The sequence below is a fragment of the Agelaius tricolor genome, unplaced genomic scaffold (genome assembly GCF_023055355.1).
Source record: "Agelaius tricolor isolate 1412-34295 unplaced genomic scaffold, bAgeTri1.0.p SCAF_20, whole genome shotgun sequence".
In the NCBI taxonomy this organism is placed as follows: Eukaryota; Metazoa; Chordata; class Aves; order Passeriformes; family Icteridae; genus Agelaius; species Agelaius tricolor.
In genome coordinates this window covers 4,261,927-4,283,987 of record NW_027269280.1, presented here as the reverse complement: position 1 = coordinate 4,283,987, position 22,061 = coordinate 4,261,927, and the positions used below count along the sequence as shown (strand labels likewise).

The 22,061-nt window shown below is 50.3% G+C and overlaps 1 protein-coding gene across 2 annotated transcripts in view; it reads right to left on the bottom strand.

The window, feature by feature from the left end:
• Positions 1 to 2,097: 2,097 nt before the first annotated feature.
• UBE3B (ubiquitin protein ligase E3B) overlaps positions 2,098 to 22,061 on the bottom strand; it is a 21,655-nt gene continuing 1,691 nt past the window's right edge. For both annotated transcript variants that reach the window (XM_071445225.1, XM_071445224.1), the window contains exons 4-28: positions 21,803 to 21,923; positions 21,003 to 21,062; positions 20,562 to 20,666; positions 20,376 to 20,472; positions 19,631 to 19,716; positions 18,881 to 18,963; positions 18,227 to 18,332; positions 17,447 to 17,567; positions 16,674 to 16,851; positions 16,221 to 16,390; positions 15,268 to 15,435; positions 14,347 to 14,518; positions 13,646 to 13,764; positions 12,924 to 13,038; positions 12,476 to 12,575; positions 11,917 to 12,036; positions 11,419 to 11,595; positions 11,228 to 11,338; positions 10,305 to 10,442; positions 10,103 to 10,168; positions 8,726 to 8,784; positions 6,254 to 6,436; positions 5,713 to 5,824; positions 5,329 to 5,421; positions 2,098 to 4,675 (exon numbers count right to left, since the gene is read on the bottom strand). In XM_071445225.1, coding sequence (XP_071301326.1) covers positions 4,484 to 4,675; positions 5,329 to 5,421; positions 5,713 to 5,824; positions 6,254 to 6,436; positions 8,726 to 8,784; positions 10,103 to 10,168; positions 10,305 to 10,442; positions 11,228 to 11,338; positions 11,419 to 11,595; positions 11,917 to 12,036; positions 12,476 to 12,575; positions 12,924 to 13,038; positions 13,646 to 13,764; positions 14,347 to 14,518; positions 15,268 to 15,435; positions 16,221 to 16,390; positions 16,674 to 16,851; positions 17,447 to 17,567; positions 18,227 to 18,332; positions 18,881 to 18,963; positions 19,631 to 19,716; positions 20,376 to 20,472; positions 20,562 to 20,666; positions 21,003 to 21,062; positions 21,803 to 21,923 — 3,052 coding nt within the window. In that variant the 3' untranslated portion in view covers positions 2,098 to 4,483. The remainder of the gene's footprint in view (positions 4,676 to 5,328; positions 5,422 to 5,712; positions 5,825 to 6,253; positions 6,437 to 8,725; positions 8,785 to 10,102; positions 10,169 to 10,304; positions 10,443 to 11,227; positions 11,339 to 11,418; positions 11,596 to 11,916; positions 12,037 to 12,475; positions 12,576 to 12,923; positions 13,039 to 13,645; positions 13,765 to 14,346; positions 14,519 to 15,267; positions 15,436 to 16,220; positions 16,391 to 16,673; positions 16,852 to 17,446; positions 17,568 to 18,226; positions 18,333 to 18,880; positions 18,964 to 19,630; positions 19,717 to 20,375; positions 20,473 to 20,561; positions 20,667 to 21,002; positions 21,063 to 21,802; positions 21,924 to 22,061) is intronic.

Sequence of the window (22,061 nt, the reverse complement as noted above, 5' to 3'; positions counted from 1 at the left end):
TGCGGAGCCAACAGCTCCACTGGAGCTGCAGGAGCAGAGAGAACCACAGGGCAAGTCCTGTGGGCTCACAAGCTCCTGAAACCCCCTTTTAGCCTGGAAATGGGCACAGAAAAACCCTCCCCATCCCAGGGCAGGAACCATCAGCTCTGTGCCTGACAGGAGCAGGCTGAGCCTGTCTGTGGAGGAAGGGGCTGTATGGGACCCTCAGCTCCCCCTGTGCTGCAGCCTGGCCCAAAGTGCCCACCCCAATGCCCACCTCACCCCAGTGCCCCATCCCTGCCTTGGCAGGGCAGGCACAGAGAGGCAGAGCAGCACAGGGAGGGCTCAAACCACCCCAGGGAAACTGGAGAGGGTCAGGCTTGAAGAATTTGACCTCAGAAACAGCCACAAAAGCAGCTTGTGAGCACCAGTTCAGTGCCACTTACCCAGGTGGTGACAGTGCCAAGTGCCACATGGTGTGACCAGTCCAGCACCTGCTGCAGGAGCTGCTGCACCTCTTGGTAAATGGGAGCAAACACAAAAATGAGCTGCAGAGACATCAGGGATGTGGAGACCAGAGCACAGCACAGCTTCCTCTTCATCCTAACCTGGAATCCAGCATGGGGCACAGGTGCAGAACAGAGGGATCAAACAGAGGGAACACCAGCCTGGGTGTGAGCCAGGGGTTTGGGACAGCCTGTAGGAGCAGGAGAGGGGCAGCAGGAGCTGCTGTTTGCTCCTGAACACTCCATGCCTGCAGCAGGTTGGGACACCCAGCTCTGCTCTGTGCCAGCACTGAGCGAGCACCAGGCTCCAGGGATCTCTCCCATCCTCCAGGGATCCCTCCCATCCTCCAGGGATCCCTCCCATCCTCCAGGGATCCCTCCCATCCTTCAGGGATCTCTCCCATCCTCCAGGGATCTCTCCCATCCTCCAGGTACCCTTCCCAGCTCCTCACCCCACAGTTCCCAGTTTTATGGGGTAGCCACGGCCACATCTCCCCTCGGTGGCCCCGAGCGATGCGTGCCCAGGTCCCGGCCGATGCCAGGGAAGCTGGGGCTGTGCAGGCCTGGCTGCTGCCAGCTCTGCCTTGGCAGCAGCTGCTCTGGGCTTGCTTTTTGCTGTTCCTGACAGTGCCAGATGCCTCTGTGTCAAAACAATGGCACTTGCACACTGACTGGGAGCCTCTCCCTCGCTCCCACCGTGCTCCCGCTCCCAGCAGAGCCAGAGAGGGCTGGGAATGGCCAGGGGGGCAGGAGGGCTCCAGGCAGGGATGGAGGGGCACTGAAGGGCTCCAAACCCAAAGTCAGAGGGAAGCTGGAGCAGCAGGCACAGCTCTCACTCCTCCAAGGAGCTTCCAGCGTCAGGCTCAGGCAGAAACACACAATATTATGATATTGTTATTAATATCAAAGCCTGTGTCAGCTCCAGTGGCTGCTCCTCGGGGCTGCCCCCACTCCTGCACTGGGGGATCCCACTTGGATTTCCAGCCTGTTTCCCTCTCCCCCAGTGGTTCCAGTCACCATTCCCAGATGTGCACTGAGCATTGCTGATTGCAGCACTGCCCCTGCATCCGAGGAGCACCAACACCCTCAGGAAGGACCAAAGTCCCAGCACTGTGCAGGACCAGGCAGAACTTCTGCAAGCATATTCCAACATGAGAAAATCCTGCTTCAAACAGTGCTGCCAGGTCCCTTTGGGCTCAGCAGGTCTCGTATCCCCCCACCTGGAGCACCCCACAGCTCTCAGGGGCACCAGGAACCAGCCTGGCAACAGGAATTGCCATGGGAGCAGCAGGCTCCATGCCCAGACTGACAGACTCACAGAATCCCAGACTGGTTTTGGTTGGAAGGAAACTCAAAGCTCATCCCAATCCACCCCCTGCCATGGGCAGGGACACCTCCCACTAGCCCAGGCTGCTCCAAACCCCGTCCAGCCTGACTTTGGACACTTCCAGGGATGCTCTGGGCACCCTGTGGCAGGGCTTCCTCACCCTTGGAATAAAGGCAGGTGCCCTCTGAGAGGTGCCAGGGCCCCAGTGCCCTGCTCTGCTTTGCCAGGAGTATCCCACCAGCACATTCCCTGCCCTAGGAAAGGACCAGGAGACACCCAAACACCTGAACTCATCCCAGCTTTATTTTCTCTGCAGCTCAGACACACAGGGATGGAACCAAGGTCTCCACAACAGCAACTCTTGGATAGAAAAGATCCTTGTGAATCTCCTGTGGCAAAACCATCCCTGGGCAGAATCCATGGAGCAGGCAGGGACTGACACAGCTTCCCTGGGACACAGCAATCAGCCCCTCCACAGGAATCCTTGCCTGCATCCACTGGGAATTTCCCAGACATTTATCACATTTTCCACACCAGCTCCAGCACGGGAGCAGTGTCTGTAGTGCAACATCTCCAGGTTTGGAGGGACCAAGCTTAGTCTGCAGTAAGATTTTTCCTAGGAATTGTACTCCTGAGGAACAAAGGGAAAAGGGGAGCAAGGGTTTGATCTCAGTGCTCAACAACTCATTTCACTGAATGCTCATTGTGCTCTAGTCAGACACACTGCACTTCCTAGAAGGAAAAAGGAGATTTTGGGAGATATTTAAACTCTGAGAGGTCCAAGGTAGTGCCTAAACCTCCCAACTACACAGTCACCAACTGGTTAATGCTGAAATGTTCTATGTATTAAAAAAAAAAGAAATTTACTATCATCTTTAATTTCTGTGACTCACAGCCCAGTGTCCTGAACTCTCTGGATGCAGACATTCCTGTCTGCACCAACACTTCCCATCACTCCTGTTTAATCTCACTGATTTGACAGAGAAGAAGAATCCTGACATTGCTTTCCAGATGCATTTCCAGGCACTGGCTCTAAAAAAAGGGTTATTTCTCTGAAATCCATCTGAAGCACGACAGGAGGAGGATGAAGCCAAGGCCATCTCGCTGCTCGGTGCCGAGGGTTTTCCGACCCCTTGGAAATCTTGTGAAATCTTGTAGTTAAGGGGATCTTCCAGAGCCTAGGGTGTGGAGATCTGTGCTCTACTGAGCTCACCTGGGCCCAGGAATCCCATGGGATGGACCAGGCAGGGCAGCAGGAGAGGTGGGATATGGCCAGGGAGGGGAATGAGGATCCCCAGTGCCACAGGGAGGGAAGGAGGGAGAGAAAACCCTGGGCAGAAGCCAGAAGCCTGTGCAGGAGCTTGTTTTAGCAGTGAGGTGAAGGGCAGGAGGTGACTGGCTTTTAACCCTGTCCCCAAAAGGGCAATGCCATGGCTCTGCTCTGTACCAGAATCCCAGCAGGGCCAGGACAGCCCAGGAGCAGCCCAGTCTCTCCTCTCTCCAGCCTGGGCCAGGGCAGGGCTCACAGCAGCTCAAGGGACCAAAGATGGGAAGCTGCAGAGACACTTTATGAGTGTCTCAGAAATGGCAGGAAGGATCCACACCTTCCCAAGTCACCCCCTGCAAAAGCTGCCTGCTCCAGGCAAACACCAACTGACAGAAATAAGGCCAGAAAGAGACAAAGCGACAAAACAAAGAGTTTGGCAACAAAGCAAATGTGGCCATTACACAGAGAGCCTGCCCTGGGTCCAAACAACTCCCTAAGAAAGGGCCTGCAAGCAAAGGGAAACTTCCATCCCAGAGGGATTCTGCCAGTGGAGGTTTCCAGAGGATTTGACACATTCCCCTGGTTCCAGAGAGGAACCTGCCCCACCTGAGCACCGTGCTGGAGAGCCAGAGTGTGTGCCAGCTCCTCTCCTCTGGAAGCCAAGGAAAATGAATCCTTTCCTGCTCCTGAGAAATTGAGACATGACTCTTTCTGTCCCAAGGCCTGGTCTGGCAGGAGCCTGGCAGAGGCACAGCTGGCTGAGCCCACTCCTGCTGCTCCAGCCCTTAACCTCCAGCATTCCAAAGCCTTCCTGAGAGCCACAGGGTCCATCTGCTCCTGCTGAAGCTGCTGCTTCCCTGTGATTCCTTCTCCAAGACACACCTAAGACCCTGCAGGAGCAGGGACATCTGGAATCCCCTGTCCTGAGAGAGCAGTGCCCATCCAGGCACTTCCAACGCTGCCATCTCCTCGTGGGCTCTGCCATCCCTGTGCCTTTGTGCAGCTTCCCAGACTCACTTCCAGCCAGCCCAGCTCCTGGGGAAGGAAAAAGCAGCACTCCCATGCCCAGCCTGCTGGGGGGGTCTCACTGTCACTAATCTGGGTGGCACTTGGAGCATTCCTTCCGTGCTCCCTTGGGGTTTGCTTTTAAGGACGATTTCCATGGGTGTCAAGTGAAGGGCTTAAAGTCAGGCCCATCCCCTCCTCCAGCCTGGAGCCGTGCCTAAGTAAAACCAGCCCTGAGCCCAGCAGCTCTTCCCTGGATCCCTGTGAACCTCCACTAGCAGCTGCCTCTCCAGGCCTCCAGCGAGCACTCAGCTCCCGCCGAGCTGCTCCGGGCTCCACGTGGGAAGGGCTCCCCCTTCCTGCAGCAGCTCCAAGCCCCATCCCGAGCCCAGGCCGTGCCTAGGACAGCTCGAAGCCGGTGTTCATGCTGATGGCGTAGCGCAGCTTCTCCCTCAGGATGCTCTTCTTGCTGTAGTTGGGGAGCTTGAGGAGGTTGAAGCACGTGGAGGAGGTGGGGAGGCGCCCGCCCGGCTCCTTCTTGCGGATGGTGAAGAAGCCGCGCAAAACGCTGCCCAGGGTGTCCCCCGTGTCCTGCAAGGGCACACAGCTGTCACCTCCCTCTGTGGGCTCCTGGCACAGAGGCACGGGGCAGAGGCGCCAGCACAACATCTGGCACTGGGAATAGGGAGAGCCACAGCCCAAAGCTCAGTTTCCCACCCTTCTCCAAGGAGCTTTGCTGGTAACTCAATGGCTGACACGGGCAGGGTGTGCAGGGAGACAGGAGGGACACAGGGAGATCCCAAACACAGCCCTGGAGGAACCCAGGGAATCCAGGCAGAAGAGTCTGGAGCTGCTCTGTGTGTGTGTGTGTGTGTGTGTGTGCAGCCATGAGCATCCTATTGGGGTAGGGCTGTTTTCAGGTACAGAATCCCAGAACAGTTTGGGTTGGAAGGCACCTTAAAGCTCATCCCATTCCATCCCCTTGCCATGGGCAGCAACACCTTCCACTACCCCAGGTTGCTCCAAGTCCCATCTAACCTGGCTTGGGAGGGACCTCTCCAGGGATGGGGCAGCTACAGCTCCTCTGAGCACCCTGTGCCAGGGCCTCACCAGCCTCACAGGGAAGCATTTCTCCCTGATATCTAATCCTAACATCTCATCTTCCCACGTTAAGGGTCTCCAGGTGAGATGGAGGGGAGGAAGCTGGGCAGGGAATTCCCAAGCCCTGAGAGCAGGATGCCTACCTGGTCATCAGACACTTCCACGCAGCGGATGGAGAAAGGAGGCTTGAGGTAGGCAAAGCCCAGAAGTGGAGGCCTGGAGCAGCTGGTGACAAACTGCAAAGTGCCACATGGTGATGATGGGAGCACAACAGCCACACAGTGACACAGTCCCAGCACTTCTGGGACTGGCACTGAGCACCCCCCAAGTGTGTGTCTGACAGCCTTTGGGGAGTGCCACCTCTGCAGGGCCACTCATGGTGACACCACAGCATCCACAGAGCTCTGCTGGGCACTTCCAGGTGTCAGGAATTCTGGTACTCCTTCAGAGAGCACCCAGCTAACTGGAGAACAGCCCTGGCCCCACCACCCCAGATCCCAGCTGGGCAGGGATGGCTCCTCACTCACCTTGAGGAACATGGCTCTCTCCTCAGGGCTGAAGTCGTTGGCCAGGATGTCCCAGAGCCAGATGATGACACGGTGACTGCCATGGAAGCCCCCGTAGTACACCGTGTGTTTCCTGGGGAGGGAAAGGCTCTGACAGGCCTGCCAGTGCAGCAGGAGGGGCACAAGTGCTGGAAAGGTGGGATGGCTCAGAAGGGTCCTTAAAGCTCATCTTGTTGCACCCCCTAATTCCAGTAGCCCAGGTTGCTCCAACACCTGCAATGGGTCAGGGTTCACTGCTGACACTGAGCCCCCAGCACTCCCAGGGCACTTGGTCAGAGGAAAGGGAAAAGCAGACAGGAATTCTGCTCCCAGGAACCAGTGGAAGAAAGGACCCGTCCCAAATTAGCCTTAAGGAACACATTCCAAAGCTCTGCTCCTCCAAGTAGGAGCAGCAGAAATTGTGGCCAAGTCACTGTCCTGCCACCTCCCAGGAGCTCTGCAAAGGAAAAGCTCAGTTCCCAGGCCAGATGAGGGAAGCCCAGCAGCCCCAGGTGTCACTTACTTCAGGTCCTCGAGGTCGATCTCGGCGTTGTCCCCGGAGATGAGGCGCTGCAGCTCGGGCGCGGAGAACATGCGGATCCACTCGGGCTTGATGATGGCCCTGAAGCCACCAATGAGGGCAGAGGTCTGGCTCTTGATCTGGGTGTGCATCCGGAAATGAGCCATCAGGTGGATGTAGCTGATCCTGGGTGTGAAAAATGCATATTTTATTATTGGTTTTGGAGAATATGAGGATCCACTCAGGCTTCATGATGGCTCTGAAGCCACTGATGAAAGCAGAGGTCTGGCTCTTGATCTGGGTGAGCATCTGGAAATGAGCCATCAGGTGGATGTAGCTGATCCTGGGTGTGAAAAATGTGTGGTTTATGATTGGCTTTTTGCAAATATTAAAATGAATATTAGATGTGTTATGTTAGAAAGTCACGCTGTATTAATTTTTTTTAGTAGTGCGTTAAATATAGTTTTAGGTTATAACATAATGTTAAAATAAAAACTATGCTATGTAAGACACTTTTTTTAAAGAGGGCTTGCAGTGAGATAGCAGCCACAGGACACCTAAATCTTTCAGAGAAAGGGAATTTATTGCTCTCTTATCAGAAGAAATGAACTTCTTCCCACCTTGCTCAGCCATGAAGATATCGTTAGGATTAAGAGGAAGAAGCTGATGCTGACCTGACAGAATCCTGTGTTTGAATGGAATTTATGCATCAAGTATGAGATGTATGAATATGCAACAGGCTATTGCTTTTAAGGATTAATCCTTTGTTAATGTGTGTCCTTTTTCAGGCTTATTTTGCCCAGAAAGATGTACCCAGACATCTGTAACTGTTTGTTTTTATTGTCTCATATTGTCCTAATCCAAACTGTCCAAATTATTGTTACTCTAATTATATTGCTATTTTTATAACCATTTTGTTATCATGAAACATTTAAAATTTTAAAAAACAAGTGATTGGCCTTTTCACACCGTGGGACAGACAGGTGCCACGGGGGACATGGAGCTGACAGGGACACCCAGCACTGAACTGGCCCTGATGAGCTTCTCCAGCCCCAAAAGGACTGGGGCAGCCTGGACAGGGCTGTACTTCTCCCTCCAGGCTCTGCTTGTTATTTAAGCAGATGAAGATGTTTTATCTGCCTCTTTCCCCTCCTCTGGGACTCTGCTCATTTCTCAGAGCTCCTGCCCAGCTCAGGACTAATTGGCTTTAATAACTCCTTGATCAACCTTGGCTTGGACAGAGCTCCAAGTTCTTTTAACAGCTCAGCTCTCCTCTAGGTCTGACCAACAGCTCATTGGGCTCTGCTGCCCCATGGCTGGAGAAACACCATAGCAAAACCATGAAGCAGTTTCCCACCTTCCTGCAGGATGTGGGAAAGGTGCAGCTTTTGTTAGAGAGAGGCTCTTCCTCTTCTCACCTCCAAGCAAAACACCTGAACTTGCTGATTCTTCTTCAGCAGCTCCCACACAGACCCCACCCCAATTCCACTGCCTGGGTTTTTGGCAAGGTCACCTCAGCATCCCCAGGCAGAGCTGTTTCCAGATTGCTGCCATTCCCAGCACTTCTGCTCCCTCCCAACTCCCAATTTGGGTGCAAAAGCTTTAAATTTCTGCTATAAATTACTAGAGCAGCATCCAGGACTTTCAACTTTTTTCCCCCTGAGCTGACTTGCGACAAGCCAGAGGAAAATCCTTTCAAATGCAAACTCCCTGGTCAGAGCTGGAGAAGAGAAAAGCCTGGAAACATCAGACTGCATAGCACAGATCCAGGTGGGATCCAGCTTCCATTTGTCAGGGAAAAGATAACAACCCCCAGATCACCAGTTCAAACACACATTTGCTTAATAGATATTTCATTCTGCTTTTATGAGCACTGAAGGGGATAGGGAATGGGAAAAAAAAGAAGGAACAAAAAGGTGGGGTTGGTTTTCAGGCTCCGGAGTTGACATTTCTGATAACGATCTAAAAGCCGGTTATCTGTGAAAACAGCCCCGGGGCTCGGTGTCTCCTCTGATTTCCTGGCTCTAAAGAACGACTGTCGAGTACATTTGAATTCAGCACTGTCTGCTCGGAACACGGTGCTTTATACAACTGCCACATGTTATCATTCTGAGGAGATCTGTCTGCTCCAAGGTGTCTTTGAGCATCTGTGCCCTCTGTGTTCACGACTGTGTGCCTGAATTGCTTTGAATCCATCTGTCTGTATCCATCACCATCATTAAATCCTGCAAAATCTCCCTGACTGGGTGCCTTTGACCTCAGAAGTGCTGTTTCAAGAAGTAAATTGTCAATTTTTATTTTGCAAATCAAATTTAATACAATTTCTGCCGATGAACTGTAACCAGCAAATTCTATTAAGATATTTATGTGCTCCTTCTGCTCCAATCTATCTCAATTCATTCCAGATGCAAGCCCAAGGAACCAGAATAAAGTATTGTGCAGTGGTGACCTTAAAAATCTAATTGCTGTACTTACTTATTTTCATTGGTAACAGGAATGGTCTTCCCTCCAGGAACAAGTTCATGGCAAACCAGCTGAGGGAAGAAATGATTGGATTGCTAATTACTGCCTGGAACCACAATGGAAGGAAATGCCATGCTAAGCTGTTACCTCCCCATAAAACATTTATTTTTACAATAAAACAGCAGGATTTAAAATTTAAGTAATAATCCTGCTTCTGCCTTGAACCAGTTTCACTTAACTATTAACAGAGTAATTGAACAGTAGGAACTGCAGCTCTCCCACCAGTGCAGCCAGCCCTTCTCCAAGGAAGCCTCCTCTGCAGTCTGATCCATCACTGCTGAACCACACACAAATCAATTCCAAGAGCCCTGGGGGACTGTCACAATCCCAGAATCCAGAGGCTGAGCAAGCTCAGAGAGCTCAGCCTGACAGCACAACCCCAAGCTCCTGAGCTGCAGGTCCCATGCAGGAGCTCTGTCCCTGCAGCCGGGCGCTCCAGGCAGGAAGGCAGAGAGCCAGGAGGGATCTCCCAGTGCCTGCTGATCTCCTGCAGCTCAGGGCCAGGGCAGGACCCTCCAGGTGCTGCATGCAGAGTCCCCACTCCTCTTTGCCCACTTCACAGAGGCCTCTGTGTGCGGCTCCAGGAGAATTCCAAGGTCAGACTGAAGGCAGCACAGTGAATGACCTCAGCTGTGACATGGCTGTGGCTGCAGGGACACTGAGTTCAGTCAGGGTGACCCCACCTGGCTCCTTCAGCACGACCAAAGCACTGGGGAAACAGGAGTGCCTGGGTTATTTTATTTTTAACCTCAGTGAACCACAGCCTGCAGCGTCTCATTGCCGGGCTCCACATCCTGCTCCTACCTTCATTTTTCACATGGAACAACCCTCCAAGCTGAAACCTCAGCAATCCTGCAGCAGCAGCAGGTGTCCTCCATGGCTCCCCATGGAATTTGCAGCAAAAAGCATTTTTATCTTATCTCTCTCCAGATTTTCCAGCTCTGCACACACAACTTCACAGGGCTCAAGTGAAACCAGGTACCTCCAAGTCTTCCTAAGGGACTGCCAAACAGCTTTTCATTCTCTAGGCCAAGAGACCTCCTGACACACTTGGGAGTTTCCCTGACAGAAACATCTATGTGGGAAGAAAAGGAATTTCTCCCTATTGACAGGCTCTTCTTTTAAGAGGGGAACACAAGTTATGCAGGGGAAGCATTAAACACTTTTCAACCCTGGAAGCAGAAAAATTAAGGGTCAGAGGGGAACCTTTTCTTGTGGAAAAAACTGTTTTCTGCCCACAGGTACATATTGAATCCCATGGCTGAGTTCAGACAAGCTGAGAGGACAAAGCAGAGGTAAGGTCCAAAAAATCACTGAATAAAAACCTACCTGACCCATCACATCTTCATCATAGGACAGGGTCAAGCCCAGGTCACTGATATCACCATCATAACGCTGGAGAACAACAAGGAGAAGGAAAAAAGAAAGGGAAAAAAGGTCAGGGCTCAGCAGCAGAACCACCAGTCACTCCCAGTTTCTAACAACAGGAAGCAATCAGGGAGGTAAATGACAGGAAAATTCTTGCTCCAACCTTAATTGAAGTGAGATTTTTATAGAACTCTGAGTCCAAGGAGGGCAGTTCATCCACGGAGCTGTAGAAGACACTGTGGTGGTGCCCAAGGAGCTGACTCAAAAAGAAGGAAGCAAATGGCACATCCACAACTATGCCCTGTGGACAAGAAGAATGCACAGGTAAGGTCCTGCCACACACTTGTGTTTATGGCATCTTTGGTTACCTGCAAGGCAGATCTTGTGATGTGGAACAAGTGCAAAGAGCACTTTGCAAGGCACCAAAATCAGCTACAAATCCCACATTCTCTTAAAATCCATTAATTAGTAAGGCAGGTGCAAAAAGGCACTTGAGGAACTCCATGTGTTCTTTAAAAGAGCTGCATTGCATGGTTTGAACTGAAAGAGGAGAATTTTAGTGAGATACATGGAAAAATCCTTCCCTGTGAGGGTGGGCAGGCCCTGGCACAGGGTGCCCAGAGCAGCTGTGGCTGCCCCTGGATCCCTGGAAGTGTCCAAGGCCAGGCTGGACAGGGCTTGGAGCACCTTGGGACAGTGGAAGGTGTCCCTGCCCATGGGAAGGGGATTGGACTAGAAAGTTCCCTTTCAACCCAAATCATTCTATCAGAGTCATTCTGTTATTTCATCCTCCTTTTTGCCTCATGTCCCTTTAAGGTATCCACAAATGGATGTTTGTAAGGTGGAACACCAAAAAACCAGGCTGGTGTCCCAGCACCATGAGGAACAAACAATGCATGACCCAGGTTTTACCTCCAAAATTATTTTAAACATATGCCTAAAGAAATTCCAGTCTGTTCCACTAAGAGGATCTTTATCCAAGCTGTTTTCCCAAACTCCACTCTTCAATAAAACCCCCCCAAGCAGGACAGGTGCCCTCAAAGGCACCATCACTGACAAGATCCCAACCTGGTGCTCCTGGCTCACCTCATACACAGCCTTCCCAAGCATCTTCCCCACAAACTCAAAGAGCTGCAGGTAGTTCTCATGGATGTAGGATGTTGGGGATGGATACAGCCTCTCATCACCACTGGTGGTCTGCACAAAGAGATAAGAGCCCAGTGAGGCAGAATGGCTTTGCCTGCACCAGGTCACCTCAGGTGGCACCTGTGTCCTACCTTGAATAGGTTCAGTGCAGGGTCAAACACCTTTTTAATGATTTCTTCCAGGAACTCTTTGAAGACCCCATCTTGATCAATACCAGCCTCATCAACCCCCAGGTCATTGACAAACTTCACCCTGATCACTCCCTTCATGGCGTTCTGGGAAAGCTGCCGGAGCTGTTCGTACCCATCCTACACAGAGCAGAAAATCCAGAGGATAATCCCGGAGAGAGACACGTGAAACACCCATCCAGAGATGCAGCAGAGACAGGACACGGGCCCACCAAAGAAATCTGAATTTGTCATATGGTCCTGAGCTCAAAAAACCAGCATTTTCCGAGTCAAAATTCCAGGTTTGCAGCAGCCTGAGCTGAACGAGGATCCAGCATTCTCCTGGAATGTCAGCTCTGGGTGTGGGTGCCTCAGCAGCCACAGAGAAGGTAAAATCACACCTCCCTGCCCTGTTTTTGTCAGGCCAGGCTGCTGCCCTGTGGGCTGGCTCGTGTCCCTCACCTCGAGCATGCGGGAGCGGCGGATGGTGATGTGGGTGACGTGAGGGGACGCCGAGCTCGTCTCCACCAGCCCCAGCTTCTCCTTCTCCTTGGTGACCATGTTCCGGAAGAGCAGCACCCTCTGCACAAAGAAAGCAAATAGACAATCCATGGGGATCCTTCATCCTGCAGGGCAGCAGGGGTTTGGGAGGCTCCTGACACACAGAACTGCTGCTGGTTGTCCTGATCCCAGCTGTTCCCAGTGGTGCCACTGTCACCCACTCACTGCGTGCAGCTGCACACACAGATCAGTTCTGTCTCAACACAGAGATCAAGGCATTTGAAGGAAATGCACTGGGAAGGGGTGAGGACACAGATCAGTCCTCTCTCAGTGACAGAAATCAAGATATTTAGAGGAAATCTATTGGGGAAGGTGAGGATGAAGGAGAAGATTTTTATTCAGCTGGCATTTCAAAAGAAGCCCCATGTCACAAAATGCTCCAGACATGTGTCCCTCCCACCCCAATGGTCACCCAGGCTATTGATTCCCAGCCTCCACCCTCTGCCCCCATCCCACTCACGTTCTTGTGGGGAATGACATGTGGGATGTACTGCAGGAGCAGCTGGGCTCGTTTCTTGTCCTTGTCCAGCTCCTGGAAGAGCACGCTGGGCTTGAGGTCCCTTGACAAAGAAAGGCAGAGATTCAGAGATCCCAGGTATGAAAGAGAGGGAACAGGCAGTGATTCCAAAGATGACTGCAGTGCTCAGTTTACACACTAAGAAGGTAAAAGGGGCCAGGGACACCCAAGCTCTTGGGTGCTGAGTCAGTTTTCAAAGCACCACCTAAACCTCCCACCACAGAGAAAAGCACAACACGAGGGGCGTCCTCAACTGCAAATACAGGCAGCAGTTCCACCTCGATCCCACAGGCAGAATGTCAATAAGGAATCCCAAATCAGGCTCCCCAGAGGATGTGGGGCAGTGGGACAAGCCTGGAGCTGCCCAGGATCCCTGCCCTGGGCCACTCACTTGCGCAGCCAGTGATCCTCGGGAGCGAAGCGCCGGCGACAATCCCGCTCGTACAGCACCATGAGCCAGCCATGCACAGAATGGAACAGCTCCAGGGTCTCCCCTCGGGCATTCTCTGCACAAAAGGAACAAGGCAGCAAAGTCCAGGCACCCCTGGCACCAGCAGGAGCCACACCTTGATTATCCTCCCCACAGGAACATCACTGGGGTGCTTTCCTGATCTGCACGGCCTCTGGAGGGAAGGATTTTGTGCCTCTGGGAAGAGAGATGGTCCCTTCTTTAAACAGAGCTAATCAAAGCCATCTCATTTCACATCCAAGCTGGATATCTCAGCTAATTACCAGAGAGCTGAGCTCTACCCAAATTATACCAGCAGAGAGATCCACAGCAGATTCTACAGAGACCCAAGCAAGCTGCTCTGCCTGGTCACAGCACTGCCCTGCTCTTGTCCAACACATGGCCCAGCCTTGCTAAACCTCATCTCTGCCAAAAACCAACATGCCCATCATGTCTGTTACAGAAATCCTTACTGGAAATAGGGAAGTGCTCTGGATTTGGCACAAAGCATGATCATGGCATCTGGACATCAAAAGACTGGGACATATTCCCACATTGAAGTGCTTTTTGTGCCAAGGAATAATTAGCAGAAGCTTCAAATTCCAAAATTAATGCCATTTGTGGTTCTAAGAGTAACATCAACTCAATCTACTAAAAGCACTCACCTACAATTCCATCCCAGATCATCTTAAACACAAAGGAATTCAGGAAAGAGGAGATGGTCACCAGCTCTTCCAGTTTGAATGAAATCTGCTCTTCGTAGACCTCGATGTCATCCAGAATCCTGTCAGAGCAAACAAATGCAAATGCACAAGTGTAAATTTAATTCCCTGTTGAAATTTTCATAAAGGCACATTATCCTTTAGCAGCAGCTCTTATTTCTATGACAACTGACACCCATGAGGATCCAAAGTCATAAACAACCAAACCTTATTTATGGATTTTGACTGATAGCAGATCCTCACAGAAGATTATATGAGAGGCTGAGATACAAGCAAAGTCAGTGTTTCAGGCTTCAAAAAACCTTTTCCATTCCAAAGAAAATTTTTATTTTTTTATTCAAGAGGAGAGAATTGTCTCTAGTGACCAGCAAGGGCAATTTTCCACCCCCTTTCCCACTTTCTGTGTTGTTTCTTTTCCTCTTCCTGCCCAGTTTTGTCACCAGCTGCAAGCAGCACATGGCTGAGGGAAAAAAGTCCTTTTGAAGCCTTTTATTTTTCAGGAATCAATCCCAAAAGCTTGCTGCTTTACCCTGCCTACTTATCTTCATGAAAAGACATAAACCCTTGAATGTTTCTCTTGAACCTGAAGGAACACAACAGCTCCATGTCACAAATCCAGGGATCCCCATCCAAGTGCTACCTACGTGATGAGGTGACGGGAGCAGTCACAGAAGAGCATCAACATGGCCAGCAGCCTCTTGGATTCCTCTGTGTCGTTGTTCAAACACTCCAAAAAGAGTTTCAGGCCTCCCTGTGGTCCCAGCTCACAGATGAAAGCCCACAATTTGGGCAGCAGATCATCCAGGTAAGTGAGACCTATGAAAATATAAAGTGCACCCAGTAAAGCTCATTCTGCTGCTTGTGAAAGCTCAGAGAGGTGAAGCTTGAAGCTGAAAAAGCCTTTTGCAAAGCAGAAGAGGAACATGAGCATCCCAATTGGCTCCCAGGCCTGTCTGCATTAACAGGAGAGGGACAATCATCCAGAAAAGCACAAAAAAAACCCCCAAGCTTTTAGTGAGGCATTGTTTGCACATCTTAAACCTCTTCCCCCTAATTCTTTTGCAGCTTTAGAAAATAATGAATTCCTGTGATCTCATATCCACCTTAGGGATGAGAACACAACAGGGCTGCACCCATGGTCACTACAAAACACCCAAAGCTCTGGACTCACTCCCTGCTCTACCCAACAGACCAAAACAGTGATCTCCTCCTCCACCCCTTCCCAAGACAGGCAATTTGTTCTCAAGACATATGAAAGCATTCAGTGTTCCCATCACAGAAAGATTAATATTGCCAGGCTCCCCAAAAACCCTGACTCAGGCTGAAGATTGAGAGGGAGTAAGCAAGGTTTCATGAGAGGAAAACTTGCTTTAATTTGTATTCTTGAGAGTTTGTGCTTGATCAAGTGGTGCTGAATGTTATTGATCCCACGGATGATTCAGGATGGAACAAGCCTTCCCCAGCCAGTCAATAACGTGTTGGCAGTGATAAAACTCCCAACAAATCAACAGAAATAAGGAAAAAAAAAAAAAAAAGGGATTTGAGCAGCAGGGAGGTGGCCTGACCTGTGAGGATCTGCAGGCGGATCTGGGTGAGGGTGGTCAGGGTGGTTTGGTACAGGACACAGATGCTGCAAACCTTCTGCACCTCGGCAGAATCCACGCGCTTCCCTCCCACCGGCTTCAGGATGTTCCGGACCGAGGCCGACTTCTGGAAAGCTCTCTTGAACAGGTCTGGGGGCAGAAACACAGGAGGAATGCCAGAAGGCAGGGTTAGATGGGATTTTGGGAAGGAATTCTTCCCTGTGAGGGTGGGGAAGCCCAGGCACAGGGTGCCCAGAGAAGCTGTGGCTGCCCCTGGGTCCCTGAAGTGTCCAAGGCCAGGCTGGGCAGGGCTTGGAGCAGCCTGAGACAGGGGAAGGTGTCCCTGCCCATGGCCCCAAATCCCTTCCAATTCACACCATTTCACAGTTCTGTACATGCTCTACAGGACAAGGTGAAAAGAATGAGCTGTGAGTGCCCTTCCAACCCAAACCACTCGTGATCCACAGTCCTGACCACAGCAAATAACGACCACAGGATCCTGTGTTATGAGCAACAGCTAGAAAATATCAGATTTACAGTTATCCCAAATCCTTTTCTGCAGGACCACCACACCTCACAGGTGCAGGATCCAGGTTCACCTTGCTTCCCACATGCGAAGCTGAGCTCTCATCTTCCCTTGGAAGTCTTAAGTTTTGCCAAAAGCACTTCAGCTTTTTGAAAAGAAACTGCTAAAATAAGCAAATATTTTTCTAGCACTAAAGAAAGAGACTTGCCCCAGGTCACAGAAGCATTCCAAAGAGGAATTACAAATAGGAGGCATCACATCTCCACCTAAGCAGCAGCAGCTGCTGCAAGTAATTATTCAAAGCTTTTGGCATAAGTGGAAAAGTCAAAGCTCTGCAAGTCAGGGAGAGAGATCCACATAAACACACACACACAGAGACAAAAAAATCCCAAAACCCTCCAGAACTGACTTTTCATAGGAAGGCTGTTCTGAGGGGAGATTGGCTGTGCTGGCAGCTGAGCTATCTCCTGATTTTCCAGCAGTTTCTTGCTGAGCACATCATTGAAGAGGATGCGGATCATGTGGACCCCCCAGAGGTGCTGCAGCTGCTTGGTCAGCAGGGGCATGGACTCATTCAGCCTGGAAGACAGGGCAGGGGGACAGCTTAGAAGGCAGCTTGGAATAAAACACCAGGCAGTGATACTGATCCATATAGCTCATAATCCCAACTGGAATATGCACCCACCCATGGAATAGTCTGTGCAGGAATGCTGCAGTTTATGGTGCAGCTAGAACCTGAAAGAGCTGAGAAATTATTCTCACTGTTCATCTCAAAACATACAAGACTTTGCAACATGTTAAAAAAATTAAAAATAAAAGGAGAGGCTTCATCATCTCTCCCTGAGAGGTCCTTCCCACTCACCCATAATCCACAGTCTGTGAGAACCAGCCCAGCACAGGGTGCCAGTGGGTGAGGTTGGATTTCTTCTGGGACACGTACTTCTGGCAGTAGGAGAGCATCTGGATGAGCACCCCCACAAAATGAGCTGTCTCCTCCTCCAGCACCTGGTCATTCAGGGAGCCCAGGAACACCAGATTGCCTGGAGGAAGGACCAGCACAGCAAGGCTTAAGGAGGAACAGATGCTGTGGGACAGGGGTGACAGGTCAGTGAATGCTCTCCCAGTCCCAGGAGAGGATTTGTGTCAGCAGTGATCTCAGAGGCCACCCTGCAGGAAGCCATTTCCAGCACACATCAACCCCTGATGTGGCATGTCCCTTTGGCCACCTTCCCACCAACACCTTCTACAAACTACTAGAAGTTACAACCCACGGTTATCTCAGAGTCCCAACTGGTAATCTTGTTACTTTTGCAGAAATGTGAATTTAAATATGTAGCAGCATTTAGAGGATGGAGATCCAAGTTTGCCACACTCCAAGACTTGCTCAGAGTCCAAGTGAAAAGCTGGCAGAGATGATGCATGACATGGGTACAAGAACAAATCTCTGGCCCTTCTTCCTTTTGCAAAGGTCTCAAACCTTTTCTGTAACATCCCAAAACACACCTCACTTATTACTTAGAGAAAACTATCAAAATAACAATTAAAAATGCTGAGTTGGAGGCACCTCTGCCTCGTGAAAAAAGATGTGAATCAAAACTCTATTTCCAAGGCAGCAGAAGAGGTGGAGGTGCTCACCCAGCAAGCAGAGGGTGTGACTGCCCTCCAGGCACACGCACACGTCCCGGCACTGCGACTCCCGGCTCAGGAACAGGATGAACTTGCGGAAGAGATCGTGGGATTCCATCACTGCCAGGCGCTGGAACACAGCATGGAGGGGCCACTGAGGCTGGAGAGCAGCACAGTCCCTCTCCTCACCTGCCAGCAGCACCTGGCACTGGCTTTTCTTCCCAAAGAAAGCAGCAAGTTGAGGCTGTTTTTGTGTCAAACACTCTGCCCCATAGAGTGTTTGACACGGAGCTGGGCTGGGAAATAAAACCCCTGGCAGGTGAACAGGTCATGCTGGAGATAGAGCCAGATCTTTGCCATGATCTGTCTGCAAGAACACAGGATTTGCCCATTTGGCACAAAACCTGCCTGTCTGCACCAAGCAGATTGAATTGGATTAGTGGGCAGCACACTTGTCACCCCCACAGAGCCTCTGCAACCCAAAAGGGTGATTTTGGCTTTGGGTCTGTGTGTGGTTATGGAAGAGGAAGAGCAAGGACATGAAAAATTCAAGCTGTGGGTCATATATGCCTTTATTATTTATTTATTCAGGTATTTTAGGGCAGTTCAGCCCATCATCCCACTGGTGTTAATAACTTCTGCATTAGAAATCCAGAGTATTTGTAAGGCTTTCACAACAGAGAATTGAAACAGGCAAAGAGAAATGCCAAAACTCTGTTCCAAGAGCTAGTAAAATGGAATAACAAGAGCCCTGATGTGATAATCAGTCCTCTGAGATCACCCACTTACCTCAGGGGTGAGGGTAGCAAGGTGAGTCATTATAGCAGGCACAGACATGACATGGATCAGGAAGGACCTCAGCAGATTGTCTGAGAACTGTGCAGCAACCACAGGGCTACAGAGAGAGAGAGAGAGAAACACTTCAGAGCTCCACTCAGCCTGGGAAAGCAACACAGCCTCCAAATGAGCCATCCAGAACTGGATCCAGGGAATTCCCTCAGCAAGAACCGCAGACACAGGGAATGGGTTGGGCTGGAAGGGAACTTCAAGCTCAGCCCATCCCACACCCCTGCCATGGGCAGGGACCCCTTCCACTATCCCAGGCTGTTCCAATCCCTTTCCAACCTGGCTCTGAAGCATCCCAAAGAAAATATCAAAAGATCATTCACTCACACCTCTGTTCTCAGAGCAAGCTCACCCTGAACTGAACTGCACCCTCAAGTTTAGGCTCACACTAATTCCTGACTTAAAACCACTCTAATCTGAAAAAGGGTGACAGCAAAGTGAGCCATTTGCCTAAAGCAACTTCTTTCCTCAGGGTGATATTCTCAATGGCAGAAAACCACTGAAAGAATGAGAAGTCTTAAAAAAAACCAAAAAAAAACCCAGTAAAAAAGGACAAGTTTGGCTGCAAATCCCCCCAGGCTGCTCCAGCTGACTCACCGCAAGGCGAGGGAGAAGATGGCAGTTAAGGAACCTTTGGACAGGGAAGGTCTGGATCTTGCCAAGCCATTAGTTAGCAAAATCTGGAATGGAAAAAAGAAATAAAAATATAAAAACCCTGTAGTACTCAGGAAAAAAGAATACTATTACTCCTGCAAGAGATTAAGGTTATTTAATGCAGAGAAAAAGAACAGCAGAGCAGCCTAAAATCCAGTTCTTACAAGTTCTTACAACTAGAAGGGCTTCAGGTTAATAATGGCAGAAGAGAGATACTGCAATGAAATCAGACACTCTGCAGGACTTATTTCCCTAGAACCTGTGCTCACAGGCTTTAAAAATTAACAGGCAAGGCTCAGAGTTTGGTAATGTAATTCTTATTTAAAAGATTCATTACATCAGTTCCTTTTCCCAGCAAACAAACCCAACCAATACAATGTGGCAGCTGCAAAGTTTGGCAAAATTATGTAGGACTTGTCCCTGTTCATCTCATGATGAGGTGATTGAGCAGGATTAAGGTTCAGCAGCAGTGACAGAAGGGGAAAGATGGATTTGGTCTCAGGTGAGGACACTGCTTTACTTGAGAAACTTGAGAGATTTTTGCTTTGCTTGAGAAAAATATAATCATGCACAAATCACCAGCAGCTCATCCCTGAGACCCCAGCACAGGCCCAAAGAGCTCCTCAGGAGAGGGGCACAGGCAGGGCTAGGGCTGGTTTGGGTGGAGCTGGGGCTGGGGCAGCCCAGACTGACCTGCAGCACGGAGTAGAAGCCCTTCTGGTTCAGATGGCCCATGATGTTGGCACAGATGTGGTTCATGGCAGGTCTCAGGGTCTCACCTTTGGGTTAAAGCACTGGTGTCACTCCCACAGGAAGGTTTGTCACTGCCCAAGCCCTCCTGACACAAAGTCCCTGTCCTTCTACACAAACCCATCATTCTGGCAGCATTTCACACTGTATTGTTCAGGCTCTAAGAGTCTCATTTCCTCCCACTACTTGTCTGCCTTTTCTACCCCTATTTCCCACAAAACCCGAGAGCTAGGAGCACATTCCCTTATCCTCTGAACACTTCTTGTGTGGGGGGTTTTGGAATATCATGAAAATGCTGTAACAGCTGTTGGTGTCCTAAGGGAAACAGCCTAATCCCAAGGGGAACCAGACTAATCCCAAAGGAATCCTTGTTTTGGGCAAACACAGGAGCAGAATGAATGTTTGTGGCAACCAATGAATCTTTGTGGAAACTGGGTTTTTTTCTGCATAAACAGAATCCCAGAACAGTTTGGGTTGGAAGGAATGTTAAGGATCATCCCATCCCAAACCCCTGCCAAGGGCAGGGACACCTCCCACTATCCCAGGTTGCTCCAAACCCTCTCCAAGGCCAGCTTGGACACTTCCAGGGATGGAGCAGCCACAGCTTCTCTGGAACTTGTGCCAGAGCATTCAGTAAATTTTAACATCAAGCCCCAAATCAGTGGCTTAAAGATTTGGATGCACCAACCTTTTCCCCGGAGGATTTTCCAGGTGGAAGTGTCTGTGAAGGTGACCAGCATTGTGAGGTGCAAGTTCACCAGTCTGGAGTCCTGCAGGATGTCAGGCTGGGATAACAAACAGAGAGTTAACAAATCCCCTGAGCCTTGTGCCACCTGCCAAATGCAGGGAGAGAAAACACAAGAACAGTCCTTACCTTGAGCTGCTTGAGGAATTCACAGCAAAACCACAGGATGTCTTTGATCTGTTTGATCCAGAGCAGTGTGAGGTCCTTGGAGAGTGCCAGCGACACATACCACACCTGAGCAAGGGAAGGATGCACAGAGGGATCAGGGTTTGTGCTGCTGCTGGGCAGAGTTTGGGAACTGAACCCAGCAGTGGGACCAAGATGCTCCTCTCCCCAAATTCTCACATCCCTCACCCCAGAAACCAAGTGTCCTTCAACTCCTGTGGCTGTACAGAGCAAAAATATCCTAGGAATACTAAAGGATTTGTCCAAACTTTCCCTGTGGAATCTCCACAGTGCTCATGGGCTTCTGAAAGCTTAAAATTACATACTAGCAAAGTGAATCCCCACACAGAGAGTTAAAAACAAGCACCAAGCCCTCCCCACTCCAAACCAAACCCCCCTGCTGACCTTGGGCTCGTTCTCCACATCCATGCTGTTCAGGATACAACGGCACAGCTTTTCAAACCTCTGGGAAAATCCAAAGGTGGGATTAGTTCTAACTACAGAAAGGGTTGGAAAAGCACAAGAACAGCTCAGCAGAGGGAGGAAGATCTCTCTGTCTCAAATCAGCAGATGTTCCCAGCATATTCCCAACAGGAATCCTGATGGCTCCTTCCCTGGGAGCACACACATCACACTGCTGCTGTGTGCAGGATTCCCTCCTTTTTTTGGGTGCTGTACCTACAGAAAACTGCATTTGAGCACAGATTTCCATGGGATAGAGATTAACAAATCCCTCACTGCTGCTGCCATTGGAACACAGCGCTCCATCTTCCAGCTGGTTTCCTTCCAGTCAGCCCTCACAGCTTCCTGGGATGATCATTTCAGGGCTTCACTCTGAACCCACAAGTTCAGGGCATGGTGAGAAAAGCTGCTGGGGGACAAACAGCCTTCCCTGTGCCAGTACTGATCTCTGGGAGCTGTCCCAATGTACCTGGGGTGTGCCAAAATCCCCAGGCACTGCTCAGCTCCTGCAGCTGGCACAGTCACCAGGAAAAACATCCATTAAAGGACGTCCCAAATACAGAACCACTGCTGAAAAATTCAAGGCTTCTCCTGTTTCAATTCTTCAGGAAGAGCCAGGAGTCAGAGAGAACATTGCTGAAGGGAAAATATATTGCAAGAACCCCCAAGATCACATGGTAAGGAATTAAACATATTTAACCTGTTCCCAAAAGCAGGGCAGGATGTCAGGGCAGTGTCCTCACCTCCTTGTCCTCCTTGGGACTGAACACAAACAGCAGCTTCCTGGCAATCCTGAACACAGACAGGGCACTTCTTTTACTTGAGCCACATTCATTTGTCCCAAAGAAATCATCCACCTCTCTCCTAGCAAAGAGGGAAAAACAAGGAGTTAAAAAAAGCAATCACAGAGCAAAGAATTCCTTCCCTGAAGGAGAAGGAGGAAGATGGAAGAGAGGAAGATGGAGAGAGACTTTTTACAAAGGTCTGGAATGACAGGAAAAA